Source organism: Electrophorus electricus, chromosome 22, assembly GCF_013358815.1.
Source record: "Electrophorus electricus isolate fEleEle1 chromosome 22, fEleEle1.pri, whole genome shotgun sequence".
NCBI lineage: Eukaryota > Metazoa > Chordata > Actinopteri > Gymnotiformes > Gymnotidae > Electrophorus > Electrophorus electricus.
Genome location: NC_049556.1, coordinates 9,870,261 through 9,888,073, shown reverse-complemented (window position 1 = coordinate 9,888,073; position 17,813 = coordinate 9,870,261). Strand labels below are relative to the sequence as shown.

Sequence of the window (17,813 nt, the reverse complement as noted above, 5' to 3'; positions counted from 1 at the left end):
CAAAAAAAAAAAAGAAGCTTGAAATCTTGGGAAAAGCCAAAGGGTTCAGTGCTGTGGCCCTCCCTGACTGGTTTAATATTACCATGCAACTACATTCAGAGAACAGTTTTATGATTAAATTATTTAAGGGGTCCATCTCATAACCTGGAATGTCACTCATATAGTTGCTCCTCAACTGACCGTAAACATTGACATTCCAGGTTTGTCTGTTTGGGGTGTAAGGTCATCATCGTCATTTTCATTACATGACTGATTAAAGTGGCTTGTAACGTTGTAGAGTGCAGGGCCTAATTGCTTTTTGCCCAAAATAGAGACGATAGGAAAGCGATGTGCAGTGTTAATACTGTTAAAATGTAAACACACATATTTACATATGTGAGTGTGTGTATGCATATAAAGTTTGCACTCTAAAAACTGACAAAAGGCTTAAATTGTATAAGTTTTTATTGGCCTATTAATAGCTTTTAAAAGGTCGAGCACGTCAAATAACTAAGAATCCTTAGTAAAAAGCCATTTTTAAATATATGGGGTCTGACCAAAGACAAAGAAACAAAGTTTCATTTTGTTTGGGGCATTCTTTTGCTCCTTAAAAAAAACAGCAAGGTACATAAATTTCAGTATATTTGACAGTGAAAATTGAGTAGTCATGAAACAAACCTGTCAGGAGCCAAAGTAAAATCCAAGTAACACTATACACTATACATTAGGACAACACAGATCACCTTAGAAGCCATAAATACAGAAAATCTAATTTATGTAACCATGGCCTCCGCCACCTGAGGCATTTCACTGGGAACCATTTTGGTTGGTATAAATCACTGATGGTCAGTGACTCTGCCAACAAGACTCTCTAAATTAACCCTTCAGAAGTGTAAAATTACTCAACTTTACTGTGACCATTACAGATCATAACAGATGTTTTATTTTTATTTATTATTTTTATAAGATTTATTTATGGTGCTTTTTATGATGTTTGTTCATAAGCCTTAATTGGTTTAGTTCCCATCAATTAAAATAAATAGAAATGCTTAACAAAAAGCAGCATTTGTAGCGTCCTATTTAATCATGAATAGCTTTTAAAATTGTTTGCAAACAAAAAAAAAGTCTAGAGGTAAAGAAACAGCAAACACCAAAATTTCACACAACCACACGTGTCCAATTCTCCCACTGTTGAGACAGCTGAGGTCTGACAGTAGCTAAAATCACATTCTTATTGTCAGACAGGAAGAGCCTGAAAACGAGATTTTAGTTTTTATGGTCAAGAAAGCATTAAAGGAATCTGGATACATTCTGAACAGCAGAAGGCTCATATGGCTATTCCTTAAACTCGAAGAATTTGCATTTATATGATTACAAACTTATATTAAGAATTCTTTTAAGAACCCAAAGAAGAAAAAAAAAGATAATTAATGATGATTGCAGAACATGTAGGTGTCCTACATGTACTCTAACCTATGAACTTTAACCTGATATATGAACTCAGACTAGGTAAAGCCAGGTACTGACTAATCTGAACCAGGAGTTTCAGAATTGAAATATTCCATCTGAAAAGACCTCCAACGGGAGGTCTGCTGATCACTAGCATCACAACGGACAGAAAACACCAGTGTGAAAAATGAAATCAAAAGTACTTTGGGAATTGGTTCATTTTTCTCCCACTCAAAAAGAGCTACGATCAATAAATATTTAAATTTTTTCATATTTTTACCATTATTTCCTATTACAAAATTGGACTTGCACCATGTAAGAAAGGCAACGAAAATGCAGACTTTCCCTGAAGCGAGCAAACAATCCCAAGCAACATCTTTGGCAAGTGCCATCCAGTCCAGCACTTTGGAAACCTTGTTCAGCGTTCAAGCGCTGATGTGTCACACAAAACGTCTGTGCTCAAAGCCGCACCGGTAAGTTCAGTCTTCCTCGTGCTTAAATATCGCCCTCTCCTCTAGTCCCCTCTAGTCTCAGGTCTGCATCATTGCGCCCCAGAGTGAAGAGACTCACCACGGCCAGCAGTGCGGCCAGCATCATGCCCGCACAGCCGGCGAACATGTGGCGCGTGCCGCTGCCTGCCTCGCCACCCCCCGTGCCGGACACCTGCCCGTGGAGGGTGAGCAGGCCCAGGCAGGCGAGCAGGTGGAGCGGCAGGCGGAACCAGGCGAGCACGCCTGCCCGGCGCTCCATGGGGATGACGCGGCCCTGGAGGAAGCTGACGGCGGGGAAGTAGAGGCCACAAGCCAGCTCCAGCAGCAGGAAAGCCAGCAGGGACTCGGCCGGTTTGGGCTGGCCCGGCACCGTCAAGAACGTCAGCATGAAGAAGGAGAAGAAGGCCAGCAGCACGGCCAGGCAGAGCAGGTGGCCCGGCTGGAGTCGGTAGCGGGTCGAGGTGGCCAGCCGGAAGAGCGTGGAGCCCGCCATGCTGGCCGCCATGAGGGAGGAGAACACGATGCCCAGGGGGGGGCCGTGCGGATCCAGCACCGGCGTCCAGAGGAAGACGAAGATGTACAGGACACTCTCAAAGAGCGCCTGCACACCGCCCAAGAGCAGGACGCGCCGGTCCGAGAGCAGGCAGCGCAGGCCCTCCAGGCAGCTGCGACGGAAGCGCGCCTGAGCAGACAGGCGTGTCTGAGGGGCGCTCGGCAGGCCGAGCAGGGGGGCGCTCTTGTCTCCGTCTCCCGCTTCCCGCTTCTCTTCGCTGCTCCACTCGGACAACACCAGCCAGGCGCACGCTGCCAGGCTGGGGATGGCCAGCAGGAAGGGAGCCACGGGCCCGAGTTGCAACCACTCAGCAAAAAGGTTGGCCACAAGTCCGGCACCCACCGCCAGCCCATGGTTCCAGTCCGCCGCCTTCTCGAAGGTCACAGGGATCCACTCCTTGGGGAAGTCGTGGATGTCGACGTGGCATTGCACGTACCAGGCCTCGAAGGCGGTGGTCAGCAGGGAAGTGGAGAGGCCACCGAGCACGCGGCCCAGGATGAGCACGAAATAGTCCTGCGATAGCTTGGTGAGGCAGCACACGGAGTAGGCCAGGCAGAAGAGCAGGCACGTCTGCCTCCGGCCCAGAGCCTGCGACAACCAACCAGCCACGGGAGCAAACAGCACGCAGGAGGCCAGGCCGCACACATACAGGATGGCAATCTGCGACTCCAGGAAGCTATAATGGCGGTAAAGCTTGTACAGGTACGGACCCTGCAGCCAGTCAGCCCACAGCGCCAGCAGGTAGGTCTTTAGGAAGAGCCTCTGGAAGCGGCGGAACGCGGGGTTGGCGGCGGTAGTTTGCGTGGCCTGCGGCGTAGCGAGGCGGCGTGCGGCGAGCTCCAACCCCACGCACAGCACCGACAGGGCAACAAACGCCAGGTAAGCGGTCACGAGCATGGCAGGACGCGACCGGCCCTCGCGCACCTCTGTAACGAGGGACAGGACACCTCGCGCCTCACAGGTCCTGCTTCAGGTGCTCGGCACTCACTTCATCGCGAGTAATGTGGTAAAGGGACTACGACAAACGTGTCAAACATTATAAAACAGACTAGTAATAAAAGATTTGTTGACAATCACAAGTCAAATAAGCACACCTAAAAATACCACAAAAACAGAGACGAGAGACATGGACAAAAAAACAAACAAAAAAAAACAAAACTCACTTATCCGTCACCTTAACACAGATGTCACTCAAATGACTACAAATGATTCAATCCTCAATCTCAACCCTGGCTATAATAGAAGTGGCCAGGTTGACACGACGGCTAGCTGTTAGCCCGCCAGCTAACCTACTGGTGTCTAGCTGTCGTTGGCTACAAAACAAGCTGCCTGCTCGCGGATGTCCCCCGATATCTAAACTGGTCTGCAGTGCTCCTTGAGAGCAACTTGAGACTTCCTCCATGCTAACGTAACCCGGTTCAGAATCATTGTGCTCGGTTTACGTCCACAGCCAAGTCCGGCTGGGCTTCCGGCTTCCGTCATCGCATCGTAACGCCAACTCCTCGTGACGTCCTCAACACGTGACGTTCCCCACCACGGTATGTAGGAAGGGCTGTTGCAGGGAAAATAAAGATAAAACGGCGTTTACGATCTTAGGGAGCAGTGTACTTCATTATTTCATTTTATTTTATTTTGCAAGCGAGAACTGAGGTTCTAAGGCAACCTTCAGAAGCAACCTTCCAAAAAAAAAAAAAAAAAGATTTTAGACTTGCAGTAACAACACACGGCCACACGGTGGAAGAACAACACCGTCCGCCCACAGTTTACCCCTGTTAATCTGGTACAGTCATATCATTTTACATTTACATTTATGGCGGTTAAGCACACGCCCTTATCCAGGGTGACTTACAAAAGTGCTGCGGTTGTCTACTCAGAAGAGTATCCTTAGCTAGCACAAATAGGTTAGAGCCCAAAAATACCCTTAAACTGAGATACGGCCAGAACGTGTCAGCGCTGAATCCCAGTCTGAGAGATATAACGCAGTACAGCGGTACAGAACACCAAAGTGATATTAAGTTTAACGCCGCTTTTGCTGTGTTTAGTTAAAACAGCTAGAAAAAATTGAAGTCGCCTACAGTGTATTACCGTGTCATTCACATTTGCAATGACATGAAAGCATTTGTCTGTTAGTTCTTCATGCACAACACACACACACACACACACACACACACAAAGAAAGAGAGTGAGTACTTTGCATAAGATGACAATTTATTTAAAACGAGTCTTCTTTCTTCCTTTTAATGAATAGCAAAGTGATCTGTCTGGCATAATTTGGTGCTAAATCTGGCCGTGAGAAGGTTAACGACTGAGACAGCATCCTTGTGTGCTGTCAAACCCTGCTTGGTCATTACTGCTTGTTCAAAGCAGCTGTTATTTTGATCGTACGGCAAGTGATGTGTTGCTCAAAATGGCACACAACGTGTCGGTCACAGAGAGCCAAAGCTGCACCAGAAATGTTCCAGCTATGGCTAAATGCTAAGCCTTAGAAGCCTTGGTGTTTTAGCAAAAAAATAAAAATAAATTAATAATGAAAAAGATGTTTTAAATCTAGATTTAATAAATCGATTAAATCTCAACCTATTAAATCTCAACGTGCTGCACTTTTGTTCTTTGACCACTTTTAAGAATCTGAAAAAAGGCTTTCAAGTAGTTGCGTCAGTCATGGTAGAACATGGCATGTGAGGTTAAGCACTCCAGGATCAAATCTGGCTTGAAGTTGAAGCATCCAAAGCACAACTGTCTTGAAATAACCTGAGAGAAAATGCAGTGTAATTGCACCAGGCAGGCAGAAGGCAGACACTGTAGCACACTAGCACAACTCCCAGTGCATGTTAAGCGTTCGTACTGTTTCTACACTGCATGAGCTGGACCTCCTTTCTTCATCTGATTTTAAGACAGAAACCTAGCACAAATGACCACAATGACCAAAATACCCACAGAGCGGAGGTGACCTATATGGCTTCTATTATTTGTTCAGTGTGCCACTCATACAAGAGCCCCAGTTGAACTTAATAAGTGTAAAAAAGAGCCACATTCATTTATTTATTTATTTTGGGGGTGGGGGGTGGGGGGGGGGGGGGGGTGTCATCTTGTTAAGTAATTACCCAATCCCAAAAATGTACAGTGCATGGTTTGGGCCTGACTGGAAAATCCACTTCATCCATCCTGGATTTGACAGTCGGTCTCAGATATAGGACCTTGATGAAGGAGAGCTGTTCCGAAACATCCAAGAAGTATTCTTAGTATACTCCAGGGTAGCTATGTGTGACTCCTTCCAAACTCTGACTCAACTTTTGGTAAAAACTTTCCCATTTTATTTTTATTTTTTTCACATGTGCCTTTCTTTTCATATTTTTAAATCTTTTAGTTCAGTCTAAAATTACAGCATGTGATGTCACTCCTGAGTCCACCATCCGCCTGCGTTCATGAGCTTTCGTTCTCTTGTGAGCTCTTGGTCACCTAGTTCCTGTCAGAGACGTTCCGCATACCCAGGGGAACCACAAAGTGGCGGAATAGCAGAGGACGTCTCATTTCAGATGCAGCTCTACCAAAGTGGGTGTCCCATCAATAAATCAAAGTTTATTGATAGTTGTTTCCCCTAGACTGGGGGAAAAAAAACCCAAAACAAAACACCAAATAGATAATCTCATATTTATATCATTTATGTGGAATAGTACAGTTTACAAAATATACACTAGCATGATCATATAACATTACCTTAGCAACCATCAAGAATCTCAGCCCATTAAATGACTTTTGTGCCAGTCCAATCATATTATTAACCCTCTCAGTCTCAGTAAAGGCTGTGAGAGGACTCTGCTGGTGACAGTAAAATCTGTTATTTCAGTACTTCAGCGAACCTACGGTGCATCCTTTTCCACAAGCACACGCTTGATCAGAAACCATTCCAACAGCACCCAGACCCCCACCTCTCGGACAGAACTCTCTAGAAACTCTGATGTGAACCCTTTTGACTCTGATATCCCAGTCCATTGCACTGAATGTTACTGTACAATATTTGTAGCAAGAAAAAGTGAAAAATAAGTGATTAAAAAACTCAACATACTTGGTGGCTGCTGGTTTTAACTCCTGGGATTTTGTTTACACCATCATGGTGAACATTAATGACAATAAATGTACTGGATGCAACTACACAGAAAACAATGAACTGATATAACACTCCTGTGTTATATTATCCTGAATTACATTAATTCCATCCATTTGTTTCAAACTCCTCAAAGAGCTAAAGTGGTAACTTGAGTGCTTGTGCTTACTCTTACCATTAAAACTGTGCCATTTAATGTTACGGTCACACTAACATACAGGATACATACATGCTAAATAACTGGAGTTTTATGTGACATGAGTGAAATCTGTGTTATGTACATGGTCGTTTTTTTCCTCTTGCACACTGGCACGCACATTTACAAGCACTCTCAGCTTTTGATGGTCCCTGTTTTGACCTTTAACCTTAGTTGCAGGCTGAAGGAGTGTGCTGGAGAGATGGACCGATGTTAAATGGTCCAAACAGGAGACCAACTCGCTCTTTTGGTGTTGAAAAAGTTCCTTGGCAAAACAGCACTAGGACTATCAATTAAGCTGATTACTGAGAATATGAATAGGAAATCTTGTCCTCTGCAAAGCAGTGCCCACTGGGAAACCTTAGCGTGCTGAGAGTCACTGGACAGTGTGTAAAGAGACACCGCCTCTAAAGTGGTGGCTCGTCTCGGCGCAGACCTTGCGTTGCGGCAGCTACCTTTACACTATGACCCCTTCCTCTCTCTCTGTGGCACACAAGACGATTAAAATGTTCCCATAGAAACCCCTCTACGATCGGCCAGTCCGTGCTGGTCATGGCTTGTGGGTGCAGGTCGGGCCACTCAGGGGTCAACGCGGTAGGCCAGTAGCTTCTCTGAGTGCAGGCTGTTGAGGGTGCGCAGGTCTGGCAGACGCAGCAAAAGTTTGGGAAAGAGCGTGCCGTCGTCTGGACGACGGCGAGTCACCAGGGCGCGCAGCGCCCGCGTCAGGCCCTCCTGTAGCTGCTCTACCGCTGCCACGTCGGAGACACCCGTCCGATCTAAGGACACACGTAATCAGACGTCACCCGCCGGGCAGATGGTTTCAGAACTCCAGCCGGTGATTCTCAACCTGGTGAGAGCTCTTAAAACAACGACTCCTACAAAGATGTGACAAGCATTCCCGATTAACCCCCTACCCGCCTACCTGCTGAGACCAGCACAACCGCCATGAAGAGGGCCATCTCGTCGGACTCCAGGCCGAGAGCGGCCAGCTTCTCGCAGAAGTCGAACGTGGCGTGGAGCAGTGAGCCCATACCCAGTGCCCGCAGTGTGCCCAGTGGGTAGGTCTGCCCACTCAGGAACGTCACCGTCCTGTCCTTCGCATTGAACAGGGAGCAGAACCTCACCATCAGCACCTGGCCCCGAGGTGAGAACCGCCATTAGCAAAACGCAGCAGAAGAAGAACTTGTGGGTGGAACAACTTTAGACTACGGGTGAAGTCATCGCAGTGGGCGTGGCAGAAAGAGACGTTGTGGCCAGGGTGAGAGGTCTCGCGTACCTGGAAGGTGCCCGCTTTTAGCAGCATGATCTGGTCGTGCTGGCATAGGTCCTGGAAGCCTGGTATGCCCTTGGCAAACTCCACCACCTCACGCACAGCGGGGGTGAAGCACTGAGAGAAAGACTCCCACACCTGCTGGCTGGAAACCCCCGGCGCCGACACGGGGCAGGCGTTCAGAGGACAGGCCTGGAGGGGCAGATGAGGTGACAGAGAAAATCAGGAAAAAAAAAAAGAAGAGTGAAACGTGAGAGCTATATGAGCTTCTGCGTTAAAACACTAAAGTAAGCAACAGTGCTGTGAGGGTATCATTAAAAAGGCTTTAACTTCTTGCATAATCGACACTATCGTGTCGTGCTTTCCGCTTTTCTCTATGTCCCCGTGGGACACCTTTACTGCGGTGCCGCAAAGGACATTTATTGTTTCCAGATGATTCTCACCAGCACTTTGGAGCTTGCCGTCTGCTTCCATGCACATGAAGTCTGAGCGTGCCTCTCGCCAGCCAGGTAACTGCAGCTGTAGCTGTCCTGGCTGGAACAGGGAGGGTAGACGTAGCCACTGTCCAGCACCGGCACTGGGCCCTTGCTGTCGTTGTGGGCGGGTCGCGCGTAGCCCATAAGGGCCCCAGGGTGGTATGCGGTCGGTGGGCTAGCGCGGGCGACGTTGCTTTCCGGAGCGGCGGTGCTCTGAAAGGACGCTGCTGCGCTGCCGCCGGCGTGGACCCCAGCCGGCCTCTTCGTCGGGTGCTCCGGACCGACCGGGAAGATGTCCTGGTAGGCCCTGGCCATGGAGCTGATGGCGTCTTTGGGCCGGCTCTGCGCGGGGCTGGCTGGGGGTTCGCAGGGAGGCGAGGGGGCTGCGTGTTCACTGGCCGCCTCATTCAGGCTGTTCATGTAGCTCTGCATCTCGTCCAGCAGCCTCTGCTTCTCACGCTTGGGGATGCGGCCGAAACGAACAGCTGAGGGAGACACAGCACAGCGTGGACGTCAGTGTGAAACACTGGCATTCTGAGCGCCGGTTTACGAGGTACAGTTTCAAATTCCTCTTGGGGATTTTGCATGGAAAACCCGTTTTGCTCTGCAACCTGGCAAAACTGGCTTTAATCAAGTTATATAAAAAAAAACACACACACACATAAGTTGGAAATGAGATGCACAAGGGCAGAGTAATTAAAGACAATAGCAAAAATGCACAGTACATAAGACAAGATGTGTAATAATGCACGCCGGCACCCGATCTTCCAACAGAAACCCATCTTCTCCTCTCCCATCTAAAAATATCCATCAGCTGATAAAGATAAAAATAGTCCTCAAGGCTCCATATGCCGGACCTCTCTCCATCTCCGCCCTGTTCCTTCCTCCCCAACACCCCTCCCCCCCTCCTTCCCAGCAGAAAGTAGGTCAGTGGGGCAGAATGTGACCGCAACACCACTGCGATGGGGACGGCGACGACGGCTGATGACCATTAAAAGCTAGAGAGCACAACCCTCGGGGGGCCTTGGAGAGGAGAGCGGAAAGGGGAGAGAAAACATAGAAGAGAACGAGGGGACACGTTTGGGCGAGAGGCCAGCGGGACTCCTGGACAAGAGGATGAGGATAAGGGAACAGCAGGGAGGAACGGGAGATCGCAGACACGCCCGAGAAAGTGGCATTGAGAGAAGCACAGAGGAACCCGCGTAGAGCGCCGGCTTGGAACTGGTGCAGCACTGGATGGAGTTGCCCCACTAATCTCAGCCTTCAGGAAACCGAGATAAGCTGCACGAGCACAGCAATCATATTCGGTATGACATATTCATGGGATATTCACAATGTGAAAATATATGGCATCTGGCATACTGGAGCCATGTCCCCTGTCAACAGTGGATTTCGTATCCTATTAAAACTGATCACCTTTGTTACAGATTAGACATCTTTAACACAGCTCTAAGTGCCAAACTCAGTCACGCTCCATCGAGGCAGAACATTGAGTTTTGCGAGACTCTATATCGAGGGGATGGGTTTTCTGAAATGCCAGAGGAAGTGAAACCATTCCACCGTGTCAACCTGAACATCTGCCTCCATCACAAAGCCAAAATCACACAAGTGCCTGAGCTAAAATCAGGGCGTCCACTTTAATGTGGCCAGGAGGCCATCGTGCGAGGTTTTCCTGTTTGTGCAATAGGTGCGGTGAAGAAAAGGGGTTTTTAGGTTGTGGCGAAGACACTCACAGGATCCACCATTGAGGAGGGTCTGCAGGCATGTGTGCCTTTGCCACTGTATGCCTGTTCACCTAGCTGGCCCCTGGTGCCCCGTCATATCATCACACAACAGCCACGTGACCACGTTCCCACGCATTCACGCAGATGCCGTAGCATCACGTGGTATGCTGGGAGCCACGGCCTGGCACAGACGAGAAGAGCCAAAACCAAACCCACTAAGTAGGTCATGATGTACACCCATAAGATCATATCGCATCTTGCTTTAGTTTCCTGGCCAGATGCATTATCCAGCCAATAAATTAGCTGGTTTCAGAATGCCTTGACTTCTCCATTTTATTTAATTATTTGTTTATTTACCGATTGTGTTTCTGGCGTTAAAAATTACAGAAGCGGGGAACAGATGACGTGCACGGTACACCATCTCATTTTCGCCTCCTCTTGCTTAATTGTTGCAGCAGTCGGCTATTAATTGTGGAAGATATTATAAGGACAAATGCAAGGTAATCAAGTTGCCCGCGCTCCAGTTTCCCAAAATAATTTCTGTGTTTGCTGCGGTTTTCCAGTTGACAGATAGCTTTGGGTACTGCGGGACTCCAGAGCTCATAAATCACTGTCTGTGGAAGGAGCAAGGAGGGGGGGAGCTTGGGGAGTTAGCCAGAGGAGTGCGAAAGCAGCTCGCTGAGAGGAGCAAGAGGAAGAGGAGGAGGAGGAGGAGGAAAGACCGCAAAGGGCAGGAGAAAGACGAGAGCAAGGCAGCGCCTCAGCTAAAAGAAAACTTGCTCTCCTGAAACTTCCTAGCGATGCAAAAACTAAATGGGGAATCTAGGTTGGGAGGCGGGTGCAGCAAGATGACTGTTCTGTGCCTTTCGGAAGCCCTGCTGTGGTGCTGTGCGGTGATTGGTCGTGGCAGGGGGCGGGGGCGGCGGGGGCGGTGCTGGCGCTCACCGTCCCGGGACATGCCCACGGCCAGGCACTTCTTGAAACGGCAGTGCTGGCAGCGGTTGCGGTTCATGCGCATGATCAGGCAGTTCTCGTTCTTGACGCACATCTTGTAGCTGATGTTCTGCTGGATGCTACGGCGGAAGAAGCCCTGGAGATAGGGAGAGAGGAGAAACGGTGAGGGGAGGGGGGGGGTTGGGGCAGGGGTTTGGGGGTTTGGGGGTGACCCTCTAGTGGTTCCGCACACCTGCCTCACCTTGCAGCCCTCGCACGCGTGCACGCCGTAATGGAACCCCGACGCGATGTCTCCGCACACTTTACACAGCAAGACCATACCTCCTGTTTCTGCGGAGACGGGGGGGGGAGTTTAAAAAGATAAGAGGAGAGCGAGAGAAAGTGTTGAGGGAGCGCGAGAGGGTGGAAAGGTCAGATAAAAAAGAACAGGCAGGGGTGAACTGGCGCTTACTGGTGAAGGTGCCGGTGACACTGCATGGCCTCTTGCTGGAGCTGGGCGGCGAATATGCGTGCTGGCTGGAGGCCGCCGTGGAGCTGCTGTAGATCTCGGGGAACTGGAAGACCAGCTTGGGAGAGGCGAGGGCGGCCACACCGGGCCGCTGCTTTAGGGCGCCGATCTCAGTGAAGGTGACCTCCTCCGGGGACGAGGGCTGGGAGGATGGAGACTGGGTCTGGTATCCGCTGGATGGGCTGTCTGGGCTCGGGGTGGCACTGCCACTGGAACCAGCGTACAGTATAACACCTCCTGAAAGGCAATGGACATCGCTGGTGAAGTAAAGACACACAGAAGCGACACCTGCACGCCGTATACGCAGAGGCAAACATGCAAGTGTCGTGCTGATCTCGCTCTCATTTGCACAAAATTCCCACCGTCGTTCATGAATGATGTAATTTCCTGTCTTTTTGCGAAAAGCAATCTCTGGGCTGTTGGTGGAAACGGAACCCCTGTGATTCACAGTCACTCATTTCATATGCAGAACTGGGCTTCAAATATGATAGGACATAATTCAAGAATGTGAAAAATTGATGATTCACCAATTGACAACAAAATGTCCAGTTAAATTGTCTACCTGTCCAGCTAACACACAGCAAGAATTGCAATGACTTGCTTTAGCATATTTATAAGCACTTGTCATGGATTCAGTTTGTTTAATCTTGCTTAGACCATAGTAGTTATAAGTATCATGCAATCACACTCCTATATCTCCATATAGGCCTACTGTATATTAGATTGGGAAATATAATCAATATCGCATGAGGATTTGGTATAACTACATAACAAATAGCTTTACGTTCTGTTAAATATCATTGCAGAATAGGTAACATTTTCGGGAGTTGGGCTGAAATCAAACTACCTCTGCGAGTCTGGTAAGATTTTGGATGCACTTTAGGAGTGGTGGCGTTCAGAGCCAAGTGATGTAATGTTGCACAACCTCCGCGGGGCTGGCTAGTGAGGGCTGTGTTTTCAGCATCGTTGCCTCATGCTCTCTGTGTAATAGGTATAAGTGCTTGCTCCAGCTATGAATAATATAGGCAGCACAGCAGCAGAGTGCTAGATGCATACGCAACTGGCAGGTCACTACGCTTGCGAGAAAAAGCTGTTTCATTCAGCTGGGTCAATGTTTATTTTTGCTTTTGTATGTGAGTCTAACGGCGTGCTCGCTCGTCACTTTCTCGCGCAGTTTCTGCTCCCGGCAGCCACATCCGCTCGCATTTCTGGTCACGCGTGGTGGATGAGATGAGACACGGTCTCACGTGTCCGCGAGGTCTGATGCCTCCTCCGCGCTCCAATAATAGCCCTGCTCCTCTGGCATAGTGCCCGGCTCCAGCTGACTGCGCGCCACCTGACCGGCGCCTCACATGGACTCCTAACACGGTTACTACCTATGCGAAATCCGCAGTCTCGTGCAGACATTTACAGCAATAGCAAGGCAGCGCTGGTGATTTAATGGTGATTATTCCGTGTGCGCGCACAAGGACGCTGCGCCGGCTTACCGCGCGTGTTCAACTAATGTCTCGCTTGTCAGGCACGCAGGAGGGAGGGAGGGAGAGTCACGTTTTGTTAGAATGTGCTACATGGCTTTGGGTTGACTTCTGAAACATCACGAATCAAATCGCTCGAATGCGAGCTACGGAGCTGCTTTGGTTGAGGGCTTTGATGTGATTTGGGTCAATGTACTAGTTTGGTTTTTTTTTTGGTTTGTTTGTTTTTACAACAGTATTTGACACTGGGGTTTATGAATAAACAGCGTCATACTATTGGAAATGACTGCAAACATATTTATATTTCATCGGACCTAAATGAGATTGGGAAGAAGAAACCTTCGCATATCATTTTCCGGTTTTTAACGTTTTTAATCGGTTCTAGCTCGAAGGTTTCACGTACTCTTGCACAAAGCAACACGTGTACATATCCGCACCCAAAGACAAACAAGTACATGAGGTCTGTGCAGCCCAGACCGTGAAGGGTAATTTCACTGTAGGTTGCGTCCTTACTGGTTCGCAGGTAAATAACAGAAAACCGTTTCTGAGACGCCCGTGGCACGGAGCCTCCATTCTGGAGAAAATGTAAACACGCGCACGCTTCCATTTGGTCCCGAGCCCTCTCCGGCCACTGGTGTTTCCCTGTGCTGCACATGTCCTTTGTTTGGCGCAAGGGTTTTTTGTAATCCCTCGGCCAGGACGTGACCGTTGGATTTATTGCAGAAACATGCACCAGGCTTCACGTTACAGCCGTGTGACTACCTGATGCTAGCCCGCGCTCGGTGGCCAGCCCTAGCAAGCAAGTAGCCCACCTTAAACACGCGCGCGCGACTCGCACCTGAACGTACGCGAGGGCAGACTGTCATGGCCACCAGCTCGCTGGCGAGGCAGGAAGTGAAATCCAACATTTCACACCTTATTTGGAATTCATTTGCCACGAACGTAATGGAGATCGTGTTTCCCTGCAAAACCTTCCGGCGTCACCCGCAGTAAAAGCCCGTGGTCTGCCTCTGAGCATGGCCTCCGCGGGACCTGCGGGCCAACTGCAGTCGCTTGCACGGTTTGGTACAAATGGAGGTCAGTGGAAACACTCCGCTGTTTAATTGAGGATTCAGCAAGTCCCCAGCAGTTCATCGAAAAGACTTGTCTACCTATGCAAGTGGAGGTAGGCACAGAAACGTGAGCCATCACATTAACCGCCCGCCGCCCCCCAACACTCGCCATCATCCCTCCTTTCACCGTCTCGTATCCGCGCGCCCAGTGCAGAAGACCTAAGCCTGAATGGTGAGCAGCGTGCATTCTCTCTGCCCTCTTCTTTCAGTTGTCGAAGAGGCGGACTGGAATGTGCGTGTCACGCCGCCCCAGCGCTTTGCTGAGTTTCGAACATGCCAGCAGTCAGACTCGGTGGGAGACCGAACAGTTTAGGTGGTGCGTGCGAGACATCAGATACCCGGCAACACCGCACAGTCAAAACGACAATTTTAGTGGCGATAAAAAACAGAAAAGAATCGTTTTACTAAGTAGGGCAAAGTCACAGTGACCCGTCTGCAGCATTCTCTCAAGCCCTTTATAAGCGATGCTGTATATGTGACAGTGAGTAACGTCATCGTCTATATTTATGTCACGCGCATGTTGCGTTATATGCTATGTGCAAAATGGGGCAGAAACAGAAAACGGGCAAACCAGAGAAAATACGGTAACCACAAACACAACAGCAACCTTCTGAGCATGATGTTTTGTTTTCTGCAAATGGTAATAAACTGCGTCACGTACTTATTTAATTTAGAGGTCCATACGCGTCTTATGGATTTATCACGGTGTATGCATCTAACACGTGAAGACACGTAATTACACGTGTAATTACATTTATATTCAAAATTCGATAATACAACGGTTCCATTTGCTTTCCAAGGACAAAACAAAATGTTTTGCATGAGGCGGAAACACGTGACAAAGTTATACATTTGCTTCTTGAAATCGCTGACCCACTGACCAACCTCCCTCTTTTCGCCTCCGCAGTCGGCATCCAAACACAAGAGTGCGCGAACAAAACGAAGGGGGGGTGGGGGTGGGGCCCGGGACTCACGCGCCGCACGCGGCCGTGCGAGCGCAGCCACGTGAGGACGACGCGAGGGTTGAAGATATCGCGTTGTACTGCCACAGTGCTGAGACAGAGCTGCGGAGTTTTTCCCTCGCCCGTGTTGAAATGAAAAAAAGTGGAACGGAGAGGTATGGCAGGATGAGGGAGCCATGCAGGCACTCCCGATTTCGCATCGGAACCGTATTTCTACCGTCAGAGTTTCTCTTTGTTTAAATCAAAGTGATCTTTGTTTCAATCTGCATTGCTTAGAAGAGTTTACCAATCTTAACCGCTTTAAGTAAAGGACCCAGTAACAGTGAGGGTACCCAAACTAACTGAAGAGCGTGCCGGCAGGTTCACGTTTGTCTTATTCGCCCTTTTAAGTGTTATACAGTGAAAGTGATTCCAAGGCTTCCCACAAAGCGTAGCACATTGCAATTATACAAATATATCTCTTTAAATCCTGTTTTAGGATAAATAGTTTCAACTGTGAAAAACACAAATGAAACAACAACGTAATAACCTTGGCAGCGTTTCATGGGTTAAGGTAGTTCGTTACTTTTTAACTGCTGCCTTTAAGTAAGGGCTCTTCGACTGTACACTACTCATATTTGTGCACCAGGGCAGTTCCATTGCCCTTGGTCAATATTTGTTCGTACAATGCAGGAGGATACATTGACCTGCTGTAGCCCTTCCATTCCAAGTCATGTGCTCGGATGTTTTGGTTCGTGTTTTGTTATCCTTCCGTGTGCCTTATCTCTAAACACTGTTTACGGTCTAGAAATGAGGCGCGCTATGTTTCCATATCATCCTTGCCGCACGTGTTTCTGCCACCTGTCCCCGAACGTGCCTTTGAACCATTGTAAACGAGTCAGCCCCGAGTTAACGGAGAAGCGGGCAAAAACGTAAGTGGTGGCGTCGTGATCGTCTTCGAGGTGAATGAGCGCACTGACCGACTGAGCTCAACTAGACACGTTCCCACGCTGCTCGAGTTGTACGACAAAGGCAGCATGTTGTCATGCCGGATAAAACTGTCTAGATGGTCAAGATGAAGCACGTCGTGCTGACGTTTGTCCGTGTAATTGTCCTGCGCCTCTCGTCTCCCTATGTGGATGCGTCATCCCCACGGACACCTTTTGGAGTCTGAGCACCAAGCACGGCTGTAGATGTAGTCTGCGTTAGGCGGCCCGCATGCTTTGCCAGAGGAATTCAAGAATCCGACAGCGTTTTAAAGGCGAAGCGTGAGCGACTACACGTGAGTTTGTTTTCATGGCTGCGAGCAGGAAGTTGATAGCGCGGGCGCGTGTCCAGGTAATTCTCGTAAACGAGGCGTCTCGGGATGGTAGTCAGACGTCGCTGCAGACAGTAGCACGTTTCGCGGACTTCGGTGTTACTACTCGTCTCGTGCAGGATACATCCCGTGCAGTCTTGACTCTGCTAGTGCACTAATAGATGCACTTTACAGTCGCTACAAATTGAACTTACAGCACCCTAATATGGGTCGGAAGACATTAATAGCCACTACAGAACCTATACACGTCGGTTTTGTTGAGGAACGCCACAAGTTTCAGAGCATTGTGACTGACGCAAGTAAACGCTCAGGAAAAATATGAATAAAAACATGAATGCTGGCAGTTTTGGGCTCAAAATTTGAAAACATCAAATTTGCAAAACTGGAGAATCACAAATAGCGCTATGCATAATCTGCAGCAAACAGCCAAACACCTAACCGAACATGAACTGCATAAAACCATCACCATTATTTATTATTGTTAGAAAGAGTAGTAAAGACATAGATAGACAGATAGACAGACAGACAGACAGATAGACAGATAGATAGATAAAAAAACAGCTACCTACCAGGACTGCTATCCATCCTTGATATGCTTTGTTCCGAGTTTCTGTAAATGACTACCTTCAAGTCACTCTTGGCTTCTCAGTAAGGGCAAAAACCGAGTCGAAACAGGTGAAAGAGTCATGAAATACCGGTGCCTAAAGCATACAGGTGAGAACTGAGTATAGGGCATGAGGCAACTGTACCAGCCGGTCGATTTAAAGTACACCCCACGGAGAAGTGTCCAGTGCGGAGTCAGGTGCGCAGAGAGGGGGTTTTTTTCGGTTCGGTGCTACCTGGACGCTGTTAGGTCTCTGTCTGCTCTAAGGTTGCTTTGCCGTTGTAATATCACGCTTCTGCAACACGAACGCTGTATTCAAAGTAAACCTAGACTCTACATCTGCGAGGCAGGACTGCCAAACTCGACATCCGCACCAGCCGACGCACACCCTTCCTGGAGCATATCAATCACGTTTTCAGGCGACTGGGAAATGTGACTACCTTTAAGGACCCATTAACGGTCTGTTGTTCCCGCCTGGCGGGGGTTTATCTAACTCACAGTGTCTCTCACGAACTCCTTCGTTTTCTCTCCCTCCTTTATTGCGGCGTGCATTTTCATTGGAGGGTATCTAGTGCTCGGTTAGATGTGCTTATTCGACCGTGCTGTGCGTCCGCGAAGCCAACCTACATGTGAGTTCTGCATGTGCCGGGGAGCTCGA

At 48.7% G+C, this 17,813-nt stretch overlaps 2 protein-coding genes across 2 annotated transcripts; both read right to left on the bottom strand.

Annotated features, from left to right (window-relative positions):
- Positions 1 to 426: 426 nt before the first annotated feature.
- On the bottom strand, positions 427 to 3,945 carry mfsd5 (major facilitator superfamily domain containing 5). The gene has a single exon (XM_027011966.2). It carries the CDS (start codon positions 3,367 to 3,369, stop codon positions 1,924 to 1,926), a length of 1,446 nt encoding a protein of 481 aa, XP_026867767.2. The 5' UTR covers positions 3,370 to 3,945; the 3' UTR covers positions 427 to 1,923.
- A 2,155-nt stretch (positions 3,946 to 6,100) lies between these two features.
- Positions 6,101 to 17,813, bottom strand: nr1d4a (nuclear receptor subfamily 1, group D, member 4a). The gene is made up of 8 exons (XM_027011973.2): positions 17,121 to 17,813; positions 11,649 to 11,942; positions 11,439 to 11,527; positions 11,189 to 11,333; positions 8,487 to 9,004; positions 8,050 to 8,235; positions 7,696 to 7,906; positions 6,101 to 7,549 (listed from the first exon to the last, which is right to left on the bottom strand). The coding sequence occupies exons 1-8, from the start codon at positions 17,134 to 17,136 to the stop codon at positions 7,353 to 7,355; spliced, it is 1,656 nt and encodes a 551-aa protein (XP_026867774.2). The 5' UTR covers positions 17,137 to 17,813; the 3' UTR covers positions 6,101 to 7,352.